Source organism: Panthera uncia (genome assembly GCF_023721935.1).
Source record: "Panthera uncia isolate 11264 chromosome B3 unlocalized genomic scaffold, Puncia_PCG_1.0 HiC_scaffold_1, whole genome shotgun sequence".
Lineage (NCBI taxonomy): Eukaryota > Metazoa > Chordata > Mammalia > Carnivora > Felidae > Panthera > Panthera uncia.
The window spans coordinates 10,250,772-10,271,517 of record NW_026057582.1 but is presented as its reverse complement, the minus strand read 5'-3'; the positions used below and the strand labels follow the sequence as shown (position 1 = coordinate 10,271,517).

At 46.1% G+C, this 20,746-nt stretch overlaps 1 protein-coding gene across 1 annotated transcript in view; it reads left to right on the top strand.

Annotated features, from left to right (window-relative positions):
• UNC79 (unc-79 homolog, NALCN channel complex subunit) overlaps positions 1 to 12,353 on the top strand; it is a 220,239-nt gene extending 207,886 nt beyond the window's left edge. Inside the window, 2 exon segments of the mRNA XM_049612255.1 lie at positions 8,941 to 8,982; positions 11,171 to 12,353. Coding sequence (XP_049468212.1) covers positions 8,941 to 8,982; positions 11,171 to 11,371 — 243 coding nt within the window. The 3' untranslated portion in view covers positions 11,372 to 12,353.
• The last annotated feature ends 8,393 nt before the right edge of the window (positions 12,354 to 20,746 follow it).

Sequence of the window (20,746 nt, the reverse complement as noted above, 5' to 3'; positions counted from 1 at the left end):
TGTGTCCTCCTAGGCACTTGGCTGGGATTCAAAACCTGATGTCTTAAAGGACCCCACACCCCGTGGACCTAGTTCTGGGGTAGCTCCATGCTGTGCAGCCAACAAAGGGCCTCTGGCTGTTGCCTGCAGGGTCTTTTGTCATTGGGGGTCACTACACCCTCTTCCCACAGTAATCAAGGGAGGGGCCTGCTCTCTCCCAGCGTGCCCCCCGAGATCGCTCCGGTACCCTCCCCGCCAGGAGAGGAGGCGGGCTCCCTCCCCGCCAGGCGAATGCACACGGCAACACTCTAGTCCTGGGAAAGTCACGCACCCCTGAAAACTCCAGTCTTTAGCTCTTAAGCCTGTTTGCAAAGTAGAAACTGGCTCTCTCCCTATATTCTTCGTTCCTTAGTCCATGGTCCAGAGAGGTTTTTCTCTTGTCCAAACACAAAACCACACTTCCACAGCCACTCTTTACCTCCTTTTGTCTCTCCATAGAAGGGGTTCCCCCTCTTTGTACCTATGACACCGTTTTCTCTCTTCCAATTCGTGAATAGGCACCTCTGTCCCACCAAGCTTTGTCCACCTGTAGAGATTTCTCTGTCACTCCACAGCCTGTATTCTTGGGTATTCCAAGTGTCTGACTTCAGTACAGCTGTGTTTGAGGGACAAGGGAAATTCTGGTCCCCCTACTTATCTGCCATCTTAACTCCTGGCTCTCCTCTGTTTCTTGGAAAAGTTTTTGTAGATTTATTATTATTTTTCACTTAAATATTTGATAGAATTCACCATTGGAACTGCCTGGTCTTGAAATTTTCTTTGCAGAAGAGTTTTAAATTATGGATTCAATTTTTTTCAATAGATAGTGCTATTTAAGTTTCCTGTTTATTCTTGAGTCATCTTTGGTGTAGTGTCAAAGAATTTGTCCATTTCATCAAAGTAGTCAGTTTTATTGGCACAAAATTGTTTATAATACACTCTTTTTTTATTTTTATTTATTTTTATTTTTTAATATATGAAATTTACTGTCAAATTGGTTTCCATACAACACCCAGTGCTCATCCCAAAAAGTGCCCTCCTCAATACCCATCACCCACCCTGCCCTCCCTCCCACCCCCCATCAACCCTCAGTTTGTTCTCAGTTTTTAACAGTCTCTTATGCTTTGGCTCTCTCCCACTCTAACCTCTTTTTTTTTTTTTTTTTCCTTCCCCTCCCCCATGGATTTCTGTTACGTTTCTCAGGATACACATAAGAGTGAAACCATATGGTATCTGTCTTTCTCTGTATGGCTTATTTCACTTAGCATAACACTCTCCAGTTCCATCCATGTTGCTACAAAAGGCCATATTTCATTTTTTCTCATTGCCACGTAGTATTCCATTGTGTATATAAACCACATTTTCTTTATCCATTCATCAGTTGATGGACATTTAGGCTCTTTCCATAATTTGGCTATTGTTGAGAGTGCTGCTATAAACATTGGGGTACAAGTGCCCCTATGCATCAGTACTCCTGTATCCCTTGGGTAAATTCCTAGCAGTGCTATTGCTGGGTCATAGGGTAGGTCTATTTTTAATTTTCTGAGGAACCTCCACACTGCTTTCCAGAATGGCTGCACCAATTTGCATTCCCACCAACAGTGCAAAAGGGTTCCTGTTTCTCCACATCCTCTCCAGCATCTATAGTCTCCTGATATAATATACTTTTAATATCTGTAGGATCAGTAGTTATGCTACCTCTTTAATTCCTAACACTGGGGATTTGTGACTTCTTTTCTTTTCTTTTTTCTTGTCAGTCTGTATAGAGACATATCAATTTTAGTGAGCTTTTGACTAACAAACTACAGTAACCAGGCTTTGGGGTTGTTTTCATTGATTTTTCTCTTTGTTTTTTTATTTATTTTCTTTCTTCTATTTATTCATTTCTATTTATTTATTCATTTCTATTTATTATTTTCTTTCTTCTGATTACTTTAGATTTAATCACTCTTGTCTATTATAAACAATATCTTTTTTGTCTTTTATAAATTTCTTTGTAAGCACTGGTTTAGCGGTATCCCACCATTCGATATTCTGTGTTCTCATTTACATTCAGTTCAAATTTTAAAAATTTTTGATGTTTATTTATTTTTGAGAGAGGGACAGAGACAGAGACAGAGCACAAGCGGGGGAGGGTCAGAGAGAGAGGGAGACACAAAATTCAAAGCAGGCTCCAGGCTCTGAGCTGTCAGCACAGAGCCCGACGTGGGGCTCGAACTCACTAACGGCAAGGTCATAACCTGAGCCAAAGTTGAATGCTTCACCAAGTGGGCCACCCAGGTGCCCACGGATTTTTAATTCCATTTGTGTTCAGAGAACATACTGTATATAATTCCAGTCATCTTAAACTTACTGAGACTTGTTTATGTCCCAGAATATAGTTGTTCTTGGTAAATGCTCAGTGTACACTAGAAAAGAATATGTCCTCTGCTGTTGTCAGGTAGTTTCCTATGCCAGTTGGTTCAAGCTTATTGATAGTGTTGTTCAAGTCTTCCATATGTCTGTCTACTTATTCTATCAACTGTTGAGAAAGTGGTATTGATATATCTCTGTAATTATGGATTTCTTTGTCTTTTCAGGTTTATCAATTTTGCTTCATGTGTTGTGAATCTCTGTTATTAAGTGCATAAATATTTAGGATTATTATGTCTTCTTAATGAAATGAATTTTGAAATGGCTGTCTTAATCTTCATTAATATTCTTTGCCGTGAACCATACTTTGATATTAATAAAGGTAGTCCAGTTTTCTTTTGGCTGGTGTTAGGATGGTATATCTTTTTCCATTCTTTTACTTTTTACCCTATTTGTGTCTTTATATTTTTCAAGTATATTTCTTATAGGCAGCATGTAGCTGGGTTTTGTTTTTTTTTTTAAATCCAATCTGAAAATCCCTTCCTTTTAATTAGGGGTCTTTAAACCATCTTCATTTAATGTGTTTTGTGCCATTTGGGGGCCTAAATCTATCACCTTGCCATTTGTTTTCTGTAATTCCCATCTGTTCTTTGTTTCTTGTTCCTTTTTTTTTTCTTTTGCCTTCTTTTGGATTGAATTTATAATGATTAAACTCTAACTATAATTTCCTCTTCTTTTTCTAGTTTCTTAAGATCGAAGCTAAGGTTGTTATTTTGAGAAACCTCTGTTCTATCATCAATATTTAATGCACTGAATTTCTTCCTTTAGCTGCGTTCTTCCAAATTTTTATATGTTCTCATTTCCATTCCGTTCAAAATACTTTCTCATTTCCCTTTTGATTTCTTCTTTTCCGACAAGTCATTTAGAAGTAGAGGTGTGTTTTTTAGTTATCTTATTAGCTACCTGTCTTAGGGGTTTTTTTGTGGTTGATTTAGAGTTTATAGTATCCATTTTTTACTTACCACCTTCAAGTAATATTATACAACTTTGTGTATGTTGTAAACATGTGTAGAAGTAAACCAAACCATACATTGTTATTATTTGTTCTTTAAACAATTATCTCTTAAAGAGACTTAAACTTTTTTTCAATATTAACTTATATTTGCTATTATTGCCATATTTATATTTGCCATTTTCAGTGTTTTTCATTCCTTTTATGGATCTAAACTTCTATCTTTTTTCTGCTCAAAGGACTTCCTTTATTCTTTCTTTAATTTTTTTTTTGATGTTTATTTGTTTTTGAGAGTGCGAACAGGGGAGGGGCAGAGAGGGAGGAGAACAGAGGATCTGAAGCAGGCTCTGAGCCGACAGCAGTGAGCCTGATGCAGGGCTTGAACTCATGAACTGTGAGATCACGATCTGAGCTAAAGTCAGATGCTCAACCGACTGAGCCACCCAGGCGCCCCTCCTTTACTATTTCTTACACAGGTCTGAAGCGCCTGGGTGGTTCAGTTGGTTGAGCATCTGACTTTGTCTCAGGTCATGATCTCATGGCTCGTTAGTTCAAGCCCCGCGTTGGGCTCTGTGCTGGCAGCTCAGAGCCTGGAGCCTGCTTCGGATTCTGTGTCTCCCTCTCTCTCTGCCCCTAACCCACTTGCATTCTGTCTCTGTCTCTCTCAAAAATAAATAAACATTAAAACAAAACAAAACAAAACCTATTTTTTACACAGGTCTGCTGGTGACTGATTGCTTCAGCTTTTGTGTATGAGAATGTTTTTATTTTGCCTTCAGTTTTGGAAGATATTTTCACTGGGTAGTGAATTTTAGGTTCAAAGGTTTGTTTGTTTTCAGTGCTGTAAAGATGTTTCTCCTCCAGTCTTCTTGCTTCCATTGTTTCCAACAAGAAATCTGTATTATTCTAATCTTTTTTTCTCCTGTATGTAGTATATGGTTTTGTTGTTGTTGTTGTTGTTTGGTCTCTTCTAAGATTTTCTCTCTACCATTATTGTTAAGCAATTTGATGGTGAAACAGCTTAGTGTAGTTTTCTTCGTGTTTCTTGTGCTTGGGTTTGTTGAACTTCTTGCATCTGTGGATTTATAGTGTTCTTTATATTTGGAAAAGTATCAGCTATTGTTTCTTCAAATATTTCCTTCTTTGCCTCTACTTGACACACTCAATATTTCCTCTAGTTTCTTGACCCTATTGAATGTAGTTATAATAACTGTTCTAATGTCCTTCTCTATTAATTCTGTTACCTGTATCATTTGGGGTCTTTTCCAATTGATTGATTTTTATTCTCATTATAGGTCACCTTTTCCTGCTTCTTTGTATGCCTGGTATTTTTTTATTACATTCTTGACATTTTGAATTTGACTTTCTTGAGTGCTGGATATTTTTGTATCCCTATAAATATTTTTGAGCTGTATTCTGTGTTATAGTTAAATTATTTAGAAATAGTTATTTTCCTTTTGAAACTTGCTTGTAAGCCTTGCCAGGTGATCAGAGCTGCATTTTGTCTAGAGCTAATGTTTCTTCACTATTAAGGGACTAACCTTCTAAGTATTCTACCTAATGTTCTATTAAATGTAAGAATTGTCTACTGTCACTAGCTTGTGGGAACACAAACTGTTGCTGGTGCCATGTGATCACCTCTCTAATCTCCTGGGGTTGTTTTTCTTCAGCCTCGGGTAGTTTTTCTTACATGTGTGCACTGGTCAGTATTTAGCTGAAGACTCAAGGGGGACCCTTTATGCATCTTCAGAGTTCTCTCTCGTGCTCTCTTTCTGTGAAGCTCTTCTCCTCTGCAGTATTCTGCCTGACAGACTACACACCTTGACCTCCCTGGACTCACAGCTCCATCTCAACTCAGGAAGATAGTTAGGCTCTTCCCAGGTCCCTCCTCCTGTGCTACTGCTGGCAAGCTTTCTAGCAGTTAGCTAAGATATTGTAGGGCTTACCTTGTTTCCTCTCCCTCGGGGATCACTGTGCTACATTGCTGATGCCCAGTGTCTGAAAACCATTGTTTCATACACTCCATCTGGAATTTTACTCATTCTAGGCAAGAGGGTAAAATCTTGTCTTTGTTACTCCATCTTTGCTGAAAGAGAAAGTTTAACAACTAATTTTAGTTTTGAGGGCTAGAACAAACATGGAGTGAAATGAATACAGTCTAACTGAGCAGAAAGTCTTCATTTATCCTGTAGCATAAACCGAGATAAAAGGAAATGTATCACTTTTATTTTGGTGGAAAGCAACCTATTTTTTTTTTTTTATTGTCCTTCCATTTTCTGGATATTGTTTCTGCAGAGGAAAAAAAAATCCAACCAACTTTATTATGACATTACACAACCCAGAATAAATTACATCTAATTCCTACTGACAGCTTTGTGGGAGCCACTAGGAAAAGAGAACTGAAATGAGTGTTATTCAGTAAGTCAAATTAGCATTCCTGAAATAGGATGACTGCTGGCTTATATAATGCTATCAATAATAATGAGATTTAACTTGAAGACTTCAGTCATGTGATTCTTAGGTCACAAACCTGAAGGGCCTTTGCGGATATATTTTAGAATGATACAGTCACGTGTTTTGTAAATGGGCTAATAGCAAAAACCCTTCTAAACCCAACCTCACTATTCCCCTTGATTGCCTCATACAGGCCATTAGCCCCAAGGATAGCACTGGGAGAGGTGTCCACCCAGGGTCAGAGTACTCAGTGCGTCCTGGCTTCTACCCTCCTTGGTCCCTCAGGATCTTAGCAGGAGGTTAGTTTGGGTATTTCCTAAATATCAAGAGGCATATAGGCTTGCTCCATATTAAATAGGTCAAAAGTCAATGCAAGTTTGTAGACATTAGGACCCTTAGAGCTTGTTTTTTGCTGTACAGACATTGGAGAGGAAGTGGTTAGACTAGTTTATTTTTTCCCAGTCAGAATGTTTACATGAGCCAATCCTGCTAATGGCCAGAGAGCATAGCCTTATCTGTCTCTGACGTTTGTAATCCCACAAGTTTTTTATAAGGGTTGGTGGCTGGAGGAGGCAGAGAGAAAATGTCACTTTCTGATATTTTGAGTTTTTGTCCAGTTATATTATCTGGTACATATCATACCACATTCCTAAACACAATATTTATGCTAGAGATGGAGTATTACATGGCTGCAACATGAGCCATGTGCTTAGGGGTGAACATCAGTGGAAGTCAAATGAGCAAATTGTGTATCTCAACAAAATGCTCAAAGCAGAACTGCAACCAGATCAAGCCTTGGGAACAAAAGCATAGAGAGAAATGTAATTTGTCACTTCACTAAGTTTGTGTGTGTGTGTGTGTGTGTGTGTGTGTGTGTGTGTGTTGATGAATCACATGAGCCTTGCGGCCCGTGGCCATGAGTAGTAAACAGACAGGTCATTATCCTATATCCCAGCAGTCCTCCCACTAGTTCTTTCATTTTGTTGATGGCACAGCTCTCCTCCCATTTGCCCACACTTTGAAACCTCACCTTCGGGGCGCCTGGGTGGCTCAGTCAGTTGAACATCTGACTTCGGCTCAGCTCATGATCTCACAGTTTGAGCCCCGCGTCAGGCTCTGTGCTGACAGCTCAGGGCCTGGAGCCTGCTTCGGATTCTGTCTCCCTCTCTCTCTGCCCCTCCCCCGCTCGTGCTCTTTCTCTCTCTCTCTCTCTCTGTCAAAAATAAATAAACATTAAAAAAAATATTAAAAAAAGAAACCTCACCTTCTGCTCTGACCTTTTCCTCGCTCCAAAGAGAAGACCTGTCCTCAGACCCTCTCAGGTTGTGTCTGCAGGCAGCCACCCTTCTCCCTCCTGGAAGCCACACCTGGTCTTACCTGGACCATCGAGGCAGCCTCCACCTGGCCTCCATGGTCCATCCTCTTCCTCATCCTAGTCTGCAGATTGCTGCCACGGTGACTTTTCTGGACACAGCTCCACTCATGGTGAATGGGGCTTCCCTCTTCAAAGTTATATTGGATTTGGAAACAAATCCAAATCCCTTGATGTGGCCTCCCAAGGCATCATGGGTGGACGATGAGGGGCCTCACCTCTGCTTTACTAAGCATGTTTCTCATGACCCCCCCCCCTCCTGAGAACCTCATGCTTCAGCATCAACTGGATCCCTAACACCTCCTCACCCTTGGCACACTCCAAGCTGTGGGCTGTGCTTCCTGGAGTGTGCCCTGGAATTCGTTTGCTAGGACTGCTGTGAGAGCACCACAGAATAGGCAGCTGAAACATGGAAACTTCTTATCCCACAGTCTGGAAGCCAGAAGTCCGAGGTCGGGGGCAGCAGGGTTGTTCCTTCTGAGGGCTGTGAGGGAGAATCTGCTCTATCCTGACCCCCTAGCTTCGGGAGGTTGATTGGCAGTCTTTGGCTTTCTTTGGCTTGTGTCCAAATCTTCCCCTTTTCATAAGAGCATCAGTCATACTGGTAGGGGCCCACCCTACCACAGAAGGACCTCCCCTTAACTCAATTACATCTGCATTGACCCCTCTTCCAAATAAATTCCCATTCTGAAGCAGTGTGGGTAGGGACCATGAGGGGGCACAATTCAACCCATGACACTGTACTTCTCTGTTGAATTTGGAGTAGAGAGGGTTGGAAGGAACAGAGTGAAGTGATATGATGCATATTTAGTACAGTAAAGATCTGAGCAATGCTGTAATAAGGAACCTAGCATCTCCAAACTTATTGTACCAGTGCTCCCTCCCCCATTTAAACCCACCAAACTAGAGTCCTGTGGGACACACTTTGGGAAACACTGTCTTCTGTCCCTAACTTGTGGATTTACGAGGCAGCCTTATATTCCAGAGGGCTGAAACGTGGCTGAGAGACTAAAGCTTGGAGAGGGGAGCTGCTCCTGGAGGCCCTTGGGCCAGACACCATGTGGCTTCCTAGGAAAGGCACAGCAGAGGGGCTCAGGGTGGGCCAGAGAGGAAGCAGAAGGGCGAGGCTCCCTAGATGCCTGCAGTTTGAGCGCCTCGCCCGCTGTCGGAGCAGGGACCCCGCTGCTCGCCTGCATGTGACCTGTGCTGTCCAAACCTCTGGCCCAAGTCACTCTTGCTGTGTCCCACCTTCCAAATCACAGCCCAGCTACTTTGGGGCTTAATTTTTTTTTTCCATCACCGAAGCATTTCAACCAATTCCCAGCGATATTTTCTTAACGACTCTGGCAAATAGAGTCGCCATCCTACTCGGAGACTCCATCTCAGAGATCCCGTGGAGGAAATTCTGTTTCAAGAAAGTGAGGATTTAATTAAATAAATACACATTTAATTTCCCATGTGTGGTTGCTTTCAAGAGACAATCAGTCATTTACTCTAAAGTGTGTGTTTCAGGCACTCATGGGGCACTTATTAACCTCCAAATGCCACCAGCTCAGCAGGGTCTGGCCTCAGAAAGATGTTTTCCTGTTAATGGATAACTCCGCAGCAGGGTCCCACCCTTTTGTGATGTCAAAGGGGTTCTGTGTGCTCTGCTTTCCTGTGCAGTAATGGAAGCGAATGGGGGTGGGGATGGAGACCGCTAATAACAAGGCCTGTGTGTTTCTCCACACAGCTGATACCTATGTGGTTGCCGATGATCCAGTCAAATACCAAGGTAAGTCATCCCTGGTGGACTGGAAGCCCAGTCCCCTCCAGAGAAGGGTCGTGACATTACCAGGGCTCACTGATGCTCCACTTACCATGGAGCAAGGTGAATTCACCCTGCTCTTGGCCGCCCAGTGCTGATAAAGTGGGAGACTGTGGGCCAGGTAAGGGCCGTGCACGCTGAGGTGATAGCAGGGGCCACACGCGTCCTGTTCGCTCTCTATGAGGATGTGGGTGGAGGGGGGATCCCAGAGTCCGGACGAGGCTCAGTTCCTGACCAGAACACAGGCCTACCCTACCTTTAGAGGACACACATGGGATCTGGGCCCACGCGTGTTCATTGCTATCTCCTGGCCACTAAAATGGACTTTTTGTGGGGCGCCTGGCTGACTCAGACAGACAATAGAACGTATGACCCTTGATCTCGGGGTTGTGACTTCAAGCCCCACGTGGGGTGTAGAGATTACTTAAATGAACTGTAAAAAATAAAATGGACTTATGGGGCACCTGGGTGGCTTAGTCAGTTAAGTGTCTGACTTTGGCTCAGGTCATCATCTCACAGTTTGTGAGTTTGAGCCCCATGTCAGCTGTGCTGACAGCTCAGAGTCTGGAGCCTGTTCGGATTCTGTGTCTCCCTCTCTCACTGCCCCTCCCCTGCTCGCTCATGCTCTCTCTCTCTTTCAAAAATAAACATTAAAAAGGTTGTGTTTTTTTTAAATAAAATGGGCTTTAAAAGAAATGCTTATTTATTCTTGAGAGAGTGCAAGTTGGGGGGGGGGGTACCAAGAGAGGAGGACAGAAGATGCGATGTGGGCTCTGCACTGACAGCGGAGAGCCCCATGCGAGACTTGAACTCACAAACTGTGAGATCATGACCAGAGTCGAAATCAGACGTTCAACCAGCCGAGCCACGCAAGTGCCCCTAAAATGGACTTTTTGTGACAAGAAGAATTCTATTAAGGAAGGATAACATTGAATCAATGATGGACTTGAGCTAGAAGGGCAAGGATCTGGCCCCATCCCTTGTTTTACATATGAGGAAACATAGGACCAGAAAGAAGGGTAACTGGGGGTGGGGGGTGCAGTCAGGAAGGGAAAGACCCTGTCCCAGTGACTTTTCCGCTGCCAGACCCCGCCTCGAGTGACACACTGTCATCACTTGGGCAAAACCTACTCCATGACTAGTAAAGTTACTTGACATTATGATGGCAGAGCTTAGCCACCTGCTCCACCCAAACCTGGGCTCCGTCTACGGCGTGAGGATTACAGGGCAAGCAGGGGGCAGGAGATGGAAACCTTCTGCCTGAATTTCTTCTCAGAGTTGGGGAGGGATGTTGGCTGAGATAAGGGGGGCGTGACCTCAAGGTACCCAGACACGGAGAGAGAAATGCAGCCATCTGCAGTGACTGCAGGCGTGGTCTTGTTCGTGGTGTTGGTGCAGTTTGTGGCCACAGGTGGGGGCCCCGACACCGCCGAAGACCTATCTCCCACTAACTTTTACTATGAAAACAGTCACTTGTACTTCCTCCTTGAGGCATTGGATTGCCCCTGCCCCTGCTTTGTGGAACTCTGAGGAGGCCCAGAGAGCTTTGGACCTAGCTTCTCTGTGTGCGCTAACACGAAAACAGGGAGACTGTAACCATGATTAAAATGTAATGAGCACATATTACGCGCCAACTTCCGTTCTAAACCCTCTGTTAACTCATTTATCCTTAAAAAACAAACAAACAAACCCACGAGGTGTTACTCTCCCCAGTTTGTCCATGAGAAAATCCAAACGCAGCCCGGAAAACCTTGTTCCCAGGGTTGTCCACAAAGGAGCTAGGATTTGAACCCAGGGAGCTGGCTGCAGAGCCCAGGCCCTTCGCCGCTGTCCCAGGCCCTCGTGGTGAATAAGCGCCCAGGGGTCAAGAATACGTGTCAGCTGTCAGTGCCCGTTGCAATGGATGAGTCAAGCTGGGATTGGCATTACTGGGATGGATCTGGGCCAGAGTGACTTTAGAATCATGCTGCCTGCCCACATCCCCTGCCCCGCACGCTGCCAAATTGGAGAGCTGGCCTTCCTGTTCAGGCCAGACAGCGCTTGAACCTCGTAGGAGTTCTGCCTGCAGAAGATGCCCAAGCCGGCGCTCCCTGGGTTGACCATGCCCACTTGGAGGAAAGAAACTAAACTTAGATGTCTTGCCCTTTCTTAACAGCACTTATCCGCCGGACTCCAGCTTCGCCTCCAGGCCATTCAGAACCACGTGAACCACCACAGCTTACGGACGCTGCCGGGCTCCACCCAGAGCAGTGCCGGCCTGGTGGCCCTTCGCAAGTGGCTGCAGTGCACCCAGTTCAAAATGGCCCAGGTGGAGATCCAGTCCTCGGAAGCAGCCTCTCAATTTTATCCTCTATGAGTGGACTCCTCGGCTCTCAGTGTCAACACTCTGGTTTAGCAATAATGGGTTTCAAAACAAAACAATTTGATCCAAGCAGGTTGGGGAACATACTGGTACTGTCCATTCTCTTTCTAGTCTAGTAAAAGACGTGCAAAGGCCAGAGAGGGCCAACAATGAAGCTTTCTTGCTACACATATTTCTGATGACTCCTTGGGCTATCTGATTAAGTGTTTCCTTACATTATTTTTTAAAAAACCAAATCATTTTTCTTTAACTAACTTCTATTTTTTTTAAGAAAAAAAAAATAGACTGGTGGGTACTCACAGAAAAGTTGTATAAGTCCCCCTGTTGCTATTTTTGATGATAGAGAATAAATAGGGTTTTTGAAACCTTTGTAGTGTTTTTTCTTAAAATCCACTCTTGGCAATGCAATAAAAAACCCGTCACCACAAGCCAGTGACACTTGACTGAAGCTTTTTGTCATTATCCTGGGAAAAGTGGCAGCTTGCAAGGACCATTACAAAGTGCACTTAGAAATTAGGTGGTTAACCTGTGCCAATTGTTTTTTTCTTTGTTTTATAATCTCATTTTCCAAAACTGTCCAGTAAGTTTTATTATTTTTAAAACTAATTTTTCAACTCATTCGTTCTAGGCTGTACTTTCTTGTAAGCTTTATGACAACCACTTAAGTTTTGTGAATAATAAATTTTATTCTTTTGTTAATACTTGTAATACAATTCAATTTAAAACTGTAGATCGCACACTGGACCAGACGACTCCCCACGCTGGCACAGAACACTGCACCTGAAGTTATGTTTCATAAAACAGAATTTTAATAGTGTAAGAACACCAAGATTTATCAGCACTCCTACTTAGCATTTGACTGTGCATTCACAAATGATCTTTCTCTTCTCTATCCCTGTAATGCACTGACGACAAGAAGACTTACTATACATTTAAGCTGTATATTGAAATGCTATTAAATGCATTTTTTATTATCTCTGTGAGCCTGGGGTTTTTTAAAATCAGTTTATATGTTTCTTGTAAACTTGGAAAATTCCTCTAACTTCCCTTAAAACTTAAGTACAACTATTGAGAGGAAAAGCTTTCTTTCGGGTCATTTTGGTAAGAGAAATACACAATTTACTTGAAGTCTGTTCTCCAGGAAGGACCTGAGGGCACGAGGCCATTTTATTTATTTATTTATTTATTTATTTATTTATTTTTTATGTTGGTTATTAGGAGGCCTCTCTTTTCTGCTGGGAAGTCCGATCTCTTCATGCTTCTCAGGGGGAAACAAGTCCTCAAATGTTTAAGTGTTTCACGTGAGTTCTAGAAAGACAAGGTGGGAGAGCTTCGTCCCTATGAAAATTTGCAGGGAGCCACTCGGTTCCTAGATTAAGAACATAGCAATGATCATGCTTCATATTTTCCGAATGAGCTCTTCTGAAAGGCCATCCCCAGCTAGAAGGCTCCCCGTTGGGCTTGGTTATGCCTCTGTGAATGTTCTGTCTCATATAGAAAGTTGTGCGTGTATTTCTCTCACTTGTAAACTGTGACAGCTTTGAGGTTATGTCCTGTCTCTATCCCCAGGGTCTGGCACGTAGTACGGGTTTAACTAATGTCTGTTGAACTGAATGGACTTGATTAAGCAACAGGTCTTTCTTGAGCCACCCAGTGGGCTCAGCAAGGGCTGAATTGTGACTTTTTTTTGAGCAGCGATTCCTGGAGCGGGTAACAGACACAGGCCAGAGCGGGAGGCCTTCGCTGCTTTCCCCATGAGGGGTTTAACTGACTTCCCCATCTCGGCTCAGCTGTAGCCCAACCCTTTGCTAGTCCTGAGCCCACCCTGCTGCAGACAGCCGGGATCTTAGCCGTCCCATCCTACCAACAAAGTCCAGAGTCCTCCACAGGCTCTTCTCCAGCTCTAGCTCTTTCAGTGGGCTCAGTGTCCCTTTGTATTTGCATTTCCCCCCTCCCCTCCCTCCAAGGGCTGGAGATGGGCCCTCAATTCAGCCCTCTTGACTGGGCCCCCATCTAAAGCTTCCTACTGTCCAGACATGTTTCCTTTCCTCCAGGTCTGCCTCCTTGCCCCTGAGAACCGTGACCCACCTTCCTGCCAACCTGACCCAAATACTGTCCTTGATGGGACCCTGCCTACGTCACTGGTTTAGAGAGACCAGTAAGCCTCTTCTCTGACCTACACTGCCCTCACCCCCATTCCCCAGTGTCCTCATCTTCTTTTTATATCCTTATGTTAGCCACTCACCCCCCTTCACCCCCGGGGTGAGTCCGACTCAGGTTCTTAGAAGAAAAAAGTGGAGAAAAGAGGGGACAGATGGGAGTTTAGCAGGACTGGCCCTAACAAGTAAGAGGAGAAGCCATTCACCTAGATCAGGGGTGGGCCCACTGCCTGTTTTTGTAAGGTTTTATCGGAACACAGTCACACCCACCGTGTACATCCTGTCTATGATGCTTTTGTGCTACAAGGGCAGAGTTGAAGAGGTAGGACAGAGACGTGCAGCCCTGAGAGCCTAAAACATTCACCATCTGGCCCTTTGCAGAGAAGTCTGCTGACCCCTGGCCTAGCTGAAGGCCACTGAGAGAAACTGCGTTGAACCTTTGCATGGATGTAGCTTCCTGCCACCTCAGGGCTTTTGAAATGTCATTACTAGTATTTCCTCATCTGTATGATGGGGGTAATGGCACATTCTAATTCATAGGGTTGTTGAGGTGATACAAGGACGCAAGCAAAGAGAGCAGTGCCTGGCACGTGGTAAGCACTCAATAAAAGTTATGAGTTATTCTTTTTGTCATGTTAAAGCCTAGGGAAGTAAAGCTGCTTGCCCAAGGTCACATGGCTAATAAGAGGCAAAGCTGGAACCTGACCACAGGCTGGCTAACGCCAAGGACTGGTCTCTCAATCACTGCCCATGTTGATTCCGGCTATACCACCCCCCCAGCCCCCAGTGACAGTCTGGCAGCCACAGAAGGCAGAGGGAGTCCAACACACTTTTCCTGATCCTGGCCAGTGTTTGGATTTGGCCAGTGTTAACTATTGGCTTGGAGAGGGTCAAGGCATACAGTCAGTGTTCCTTCCCCCATGGAATCCTACTGGCTTAGAGTGTGAACAGAACATTCTGAGATTCCCAAGGGTAGAATGAACCAAAATCTGCAAACGCATAGATCCCATGATTGTTTGCCATCGGCATGCCTCTTACTAGTTGGGTGACCTTGGACAAGATACTAAACCTCTGTGGACCTCTGTTTTTCCTTATCTATAAAATGGAGATATCTACCCATCTCCCAGGGGTGATGGAAAGCTCACATGGCACTTGGGAGATATGGACCGCCAGGAAGACTGGGGACGCCTTCGCCTTGTGAAGACCACTCAAGGGAACAGCTCCCAGCTGCAGAGTCACCTGGTTTTTCCTTCCGCTAGTCCCTCAAAAGCAAGACCTACAGGCCATGAGAGCCAAACGTGGTCATTAGCCAAGGGTGTCCAGTCTCCACCGTGTATCCTCCCTTTACAAGCGTATCATTCTGCCTCTCACTGGGTGTTTTCAGCAAATCTCTTCCCAGAGAGCCTCATCTGAAGTCAAGCGGTTGCAGCAACTGTGCCGTTTGCTGCGACAGGCCAGCTAAGATTGGATCGGATGGGAGAAGATGGGTTATCCACCAGGACTCTTCCCTGAGCTGGGGTTGAAGGGCCTCCGGTGATATTTGGACAATGCAGATTGTTTCATATACTTCTTTAATACAATTAACATGCAAATATGTATATCGGGCGGGTTGAGTGTTTTGACAGTAATGGGAGTGGTTGGAACTCAATGGAATAGTACCAGGCCATGTTTTTATGAGAGTTGATCCCTCTGGGGACTGAAATGTTATGCATGAAAGGTTGGCCAGTTCATTCCACCGGCAGGAGCAACAAGCAGTAAGCCTCTTGAATAGGATCCAAGAGAAACCACAAGAGCCATCATTTATTGGGGATGTACTAGGTACTGAACACATTACACATATTACCTTCTCTCCTCTTAGTGCACCCCCCACGCTATTATTCCCATTTTGCAGATGAGGCAGCTGAGGACCAGAGATTATATAATTTATCCAAGGTCATGCAGCCAGCTGTAATAACGTTAGGACTGGATGGAGTCTGACTCCCAAGTCAGACTCAGTAAATGTTCATTTCTCTTACCTTTTTCTGCTTCTGGGCTTTTTTGATTAACATGTGCTAAGAGCATGGGATAGAGAAATCTAAGGGCTTCTTGGAGCAGCTCAATCTTGGTGTCTCTGTTTATTGATCATCCATCATAAATTTCCATCAAGCCAGCATCGCATCTTCTGACAAGGGCATTTTCCCCTTTGCTTTGGGAATTCATTTATTTGGGGGAAAAATTATGCTCGCAAAATATATCATTTATAGTTTTCCACTTAATATAACAGTTTTATGGAAAAGGATAAAAATGTATGAATTTAAAAGCATGATGATGAACTCTTAGATTGGAGGCCTGTTGAGAGTTCTCGCAGCCCTACGGACACTGGCCCCAATTAACTATAATCATAGCTGCCATATATAAAGGCTTACTACATGTCAGGCACTTTAGATACAGTATCTCATTTAGTCTCCACAACCATGATGGGAGGAAGGCACTTCTATTATCAACCCCATATTACAGATGAGGAAACTGAGGCACAGAGAGACCAAATACTTGTAGGAGTCACTCAGTAGAAGGTGGAACAAAATTCGAGCCAGATCTGCCTGCCTCCTAAATCCCTGATTCTTTCTGATACATAATCTGATAGTCGATGATGTCTGGAGTCCTTTGCTACTCACCTGACCAACAAGGTAGAACAATGTAGGCCAAAAGTAACCACCTGGCAGACAACTGGTTGAACTTGGCCCATCCATCCCATGTTCTGTTTGATGAGCTTCAATTTGTCATTTCTCGTTTTGGTTTGAAACCTCTTTGATGGAGCACACGGGCTCCATTACTGACCTCTGACCTCTGCCTCCCAAGCAGGCCAACCCCAAAAGCCTCTCAGCAAAAGTCCTGTTGCATCTAGGTTGATGTACAGGGCCTGGCTTGCTTCACGCGTTTACCTGTCCCACCCTGCAGGTGTGTGCGTTCGCCACCCAGTTTAGCCTGACCTCGCATTTTATGGGCTCCCTCCGCAAGCCAGTGGCAAAGCAGGATTTGGGGCTGTCTTCTCAGCCCATAGTAGCCTTGCTCCCCCAGCATCATTCCTCGGCCCCCACCTGCATGGCCACTGGCTGGAGCCCCTGGCGCTCCCCACAGCCACCCATCCATCCATTTGACCTCATTTCAGGTTGGGGCTGGTCTGTCCGGTCTGCCACCATCCTGGTTTCTCCCACCTCAGAGCACTGGAGGTCAGCGGGTGATGTCAGGCACCAGCTCTTCCCTGCAGGGTGCACAGGACGCTGGCAGAAGCCTCGGATTTGGTTGAACAAAGAGCTGGCTTTTTAATTATGCAGCCCAGACAGGCCCCCACCAGCAGCCCGGTGGAGAGGGGAGCCTCCCGGGGGCTGGCTGGCAGACGCCCTGATTTCCGCTCCTTCAAGTGGCCACTTGGAAAAGAAAGGAACCAGCAAGTAATCAAGCATGAAGGACAGAAACACTCCAGGTGAGGACAATCAGGCCCCCGCTGAGCTGGGGGTGCGGGGGCGTGGGGGTGCTCTGCAGAGGGGGGCATCGGACCAGTTCCAGACAGCGGGGTGTACCCAGAGCCCGCAGCTCAGACTGCTGAACGCTGGGCCGAGGGCTGGGGGAGTCAGGTGCACACAGGCCGGGAAGCCAGATCGGTTCGAGACTTTGCCGCAGACCTGTTCTCTGACCACGGGCAAGTCACTTGATCTTGCTAAGCCTTGGTTTCATCGGTAACAAAATGGAGGTGGTAATTCCTCTCTTCCAGTCTTTCTGTGAAGAGTAAACGTGATGATATCTGTCAGGTACTTAGCAGAGAGAGAGAGGATCATAAACAAGAATGACAGCTAGCCTTTAAGGAGCACTCATGACTCCTAGGTATGCCGGGCTCTGTGCTAAGCGCCCGACGTTCATGCAGCCATTAATTCTTCAGACTGTAATGCCAGGTGACAGCTGGTGTTTTGCTGAAATGAAATCACAGCTTGCAATGGGAATTTGGTTCCAATTCTTCCAAGTGCGGGCGTTCCCACGCTGCGGTGCTCCATGTGGTGACTCAAGGCTCCACGTTCCTCTGTTTGAATGAGCAAGTGGGAAATCCTCCTCCATATGGCTTGTTCTGTCATCATTTGGACTTCACATGGTATGAACACGTCTTTGTGTTTGTCATGGGAATAGTATTTTGAAAATAATAAATGGATATGTTCTTTCTTCTTCTCCAGGAAACCACAGTCCCCAGTCTAGCTTCATGGATGGCACGAGCCAAGAGGAGATTCAGATGTAGGGCAAGTTCGGGTCAGATCGGAGGAGGAAGCAGAGAGCCCAGCTCTCCTAGACCCTAGTGGATCGTTGACAAAAGAAAAAGGGAGACAAATGTAGGGCAGGGCTGAGAGGCCAGGCGGGCATGTCTGCATCCTCTCTCATGGGGGTGAGGAGGTTGTAAAAATACCCAGATGGATATGCACCCGGGAGCCCCACAACATTGTTGGCATGCCATCCTCACAAGTGCCTGTGGCCGTGGGCAGCCTCGGTGGGAAGGGGATGGCTGCACACAGGAGTCTGCACCCCAGCCCCGGCAACCCTCTCCCAGCCTGCATGAGGGCACAGATTCCAGGGTCCCCGCGGCTGGGGCTGAGAGCAGGAAGCTGGGCAGAGGCCACGGTCAGGAGAAGAGATTGCTGCAACCCAGACATTTGTATCTGGAGCCGTGGGGGCAGACTGCTCACCCTCAGAGATTAGAAGGGCCCAGGCACAGTCCTGCTGTCACCTGAAGGGGAAGCAGCCCAGTCTGGCCCCAACACCTGCCAGGACCTCAACCACTCCATCTGAGCTTGGTTCCCTCTGTGCCAGAGACCCCAGGCACCTGCTCAGGGGTACACCTGGGTGCCTTCTAGAAGGGAGCAGGCCTGGGAAGATGGTCCACCCAAGAGACAGCCCAAAGAGACCCACTAAACAGGAAGAGGCCTGAATCCCATTGATTTTGCAAATCCAGGTTTTTCTGCCTCTCACACCCCCATCCACAATGAGGTGGAGACTCTCGAAAGTTATGTGCAATAAAATGCTGTATTTTTTTCTCTATGCTGTGTGTATGGTGTTACATTCACAACCCACAGTTAATTAATTCTACAAATATTTCTTGTGCCAGGCAATGTTTGAGGGGCTGGAGATTCGGCAATGAATAAGACCAAACACCAGAGTGGGGTCCCTGTTCTCAGGCACCTTCTATTGTTTGTAAATGGTTTATTTATCTTGAGAGACAGAGAGAGAGAGAGAGAGAGAGACTCCCAAGCAGGCTCCACGCTCAGTGCAGAGCCCAACGCGGCCCATGAGGTAATGATCTGAGCCAAAATCAAGAGATGCTTAACCGCCTGAGCTACCCAGGCACCCCAGGTAACTTCTATTCTCATGGGAAGGAAAAGACAGTAAATGCGTGCATGTGTCAGCAAGGGTTCTTAGGGGTGAGAAGCGTTGTACTGAAATAAACTAAGGCAATAGAAGGGAGAATGACTAAGGGGCCTAAGAAAGCCACAAGGTGATCACTGGGGAAAGAGTGACTGTAAGCACATCAGCTGGCACATAAGGAGCAGCAGGAAGGCCAGGGTGGCCAAGGGAGAGGAGGGGAACAGGAGGAGGCGTCGGGTTGGGGGTGAGGGAGAAACAAGGGGCAGGTCAGGAAGGGCCTCGTGAGCCAGGGGAAGCAGTGTGGCTTTTATTATAATTGTAGAAGTCGTGGGCAGTTTGTTTTTTTTTAATTTTTATGTTTATTTATTTTGAGAAAGGGAGAGCAGGGGAGGGGCCGAGAGAGAGGGAGAGAATCCCAAGCAGGCTCCACGCTGTCAGCGCAGAGTCAGATGTGGGGCTCAACCCCACAGTCTGCAAGATCGTGACCTGAGCCAAAACCAGGAGTTGGACGCTTAACCAACTGAGCCACCCAGGCGCCCCCATGGGCAGGTTTTTAATTCACGTATGACTTGACCTGTGTTTTGTAAAGATTCCCCCAGCTTTTGTGGGAGCTGATGGTGGGGACAACAGAGGTGGAAGCAGGAAGCCGGGATCTCACCGTAGTCCGGGCAGGAAGCGGCGGTGGCTTGGACCCGGGTAGGGGGAGCTGTGTTAAGTGGCTGGATCTCAGAGATGTGGAGATGGGAGGTGGTAGGACTTGCTGATTTATCGGTCACTGGCCCAAGGCACAGAGGCATAAAGCATGCCTGTCGGGGTTTGCACTGAGACATGGTGGTGGCCGACGAGGCCACGCGTGGAGCTGAGGAAGATGGCAGTGGAGGGGGATCTGGGAGTCCTGCTGGGCTGCGATGAGCCGCCTGTTCACAGCAAGTGAGCTGCTGGACAAACCCAAGTCTGGAGATGACAGGGACAGCTGGGGCTGGAGGTGCACACGTGGAATCAGGTGCCTATGAGGGGATTTGCCGCCCGGGGCCTGGACGAGCTTGCTGGGGGAGCGTGGGGGGACACAGAAGGGAGATCACTCAAGGCAGTGCCCAGGCACGATGGGTGCCGAGGCCTGGCAGAGGGGAGGCAAGCCGGCCATGGCGCCCAGCTGGCTTCTTTTCTCATCCCCTACCATGACGTTTGTCACCGTCGGGCTGTGAACACACATACAGGCTCTGAAAATCTCTGTGTGTATTCCCATGATCCAGGCATGCTTATGACATTTTTTTTTTGGAGTTTGGCATAAAAATGAAACCGCAAGTTCTCATAAAGAACACGTGAGCCCCTGAGACTATATCCTGTTTCAAAGGTTAAGGGCAACCCTCCAGGCAGAAGTCAGTGGCACTGAAGCTAGCATCACCTGGAACTCCACAGAACAAGTGCCCAGGCACCAGATCTTCCTCCGCCCTGCTCTTTGAGGGCAGCTTCAGAACGACCTCATACCCTTTGGACCCTTCCGTGTTCCTGGGCGGGGACTGTACTTCCCTGGGCTGGGCTCACTCCCAGGCCGCGAGCCCACGTGAGCAGAATATCTGCCAGCCTGTAAGGTCACCATCAGAGCGTCCCTCTCTTTGCAGCAGGGTATTGCCCTTCTAGGAATCCCTGTTTGGAATGTTGTTATCCCTGTGTCAGAGTCTGGAAGGGAGGACATTTGTTTTTAAATTAGGAGGTGTAGGGTGGGGATGGAAGGAGCAACACAGAAAATTCCTAGTTACTTCTGGGTTTTTTTCTTTTTAAATTTTTAAACTTTTTTTAAATTTATTTTTGAGAGAGAGAGAGAGAG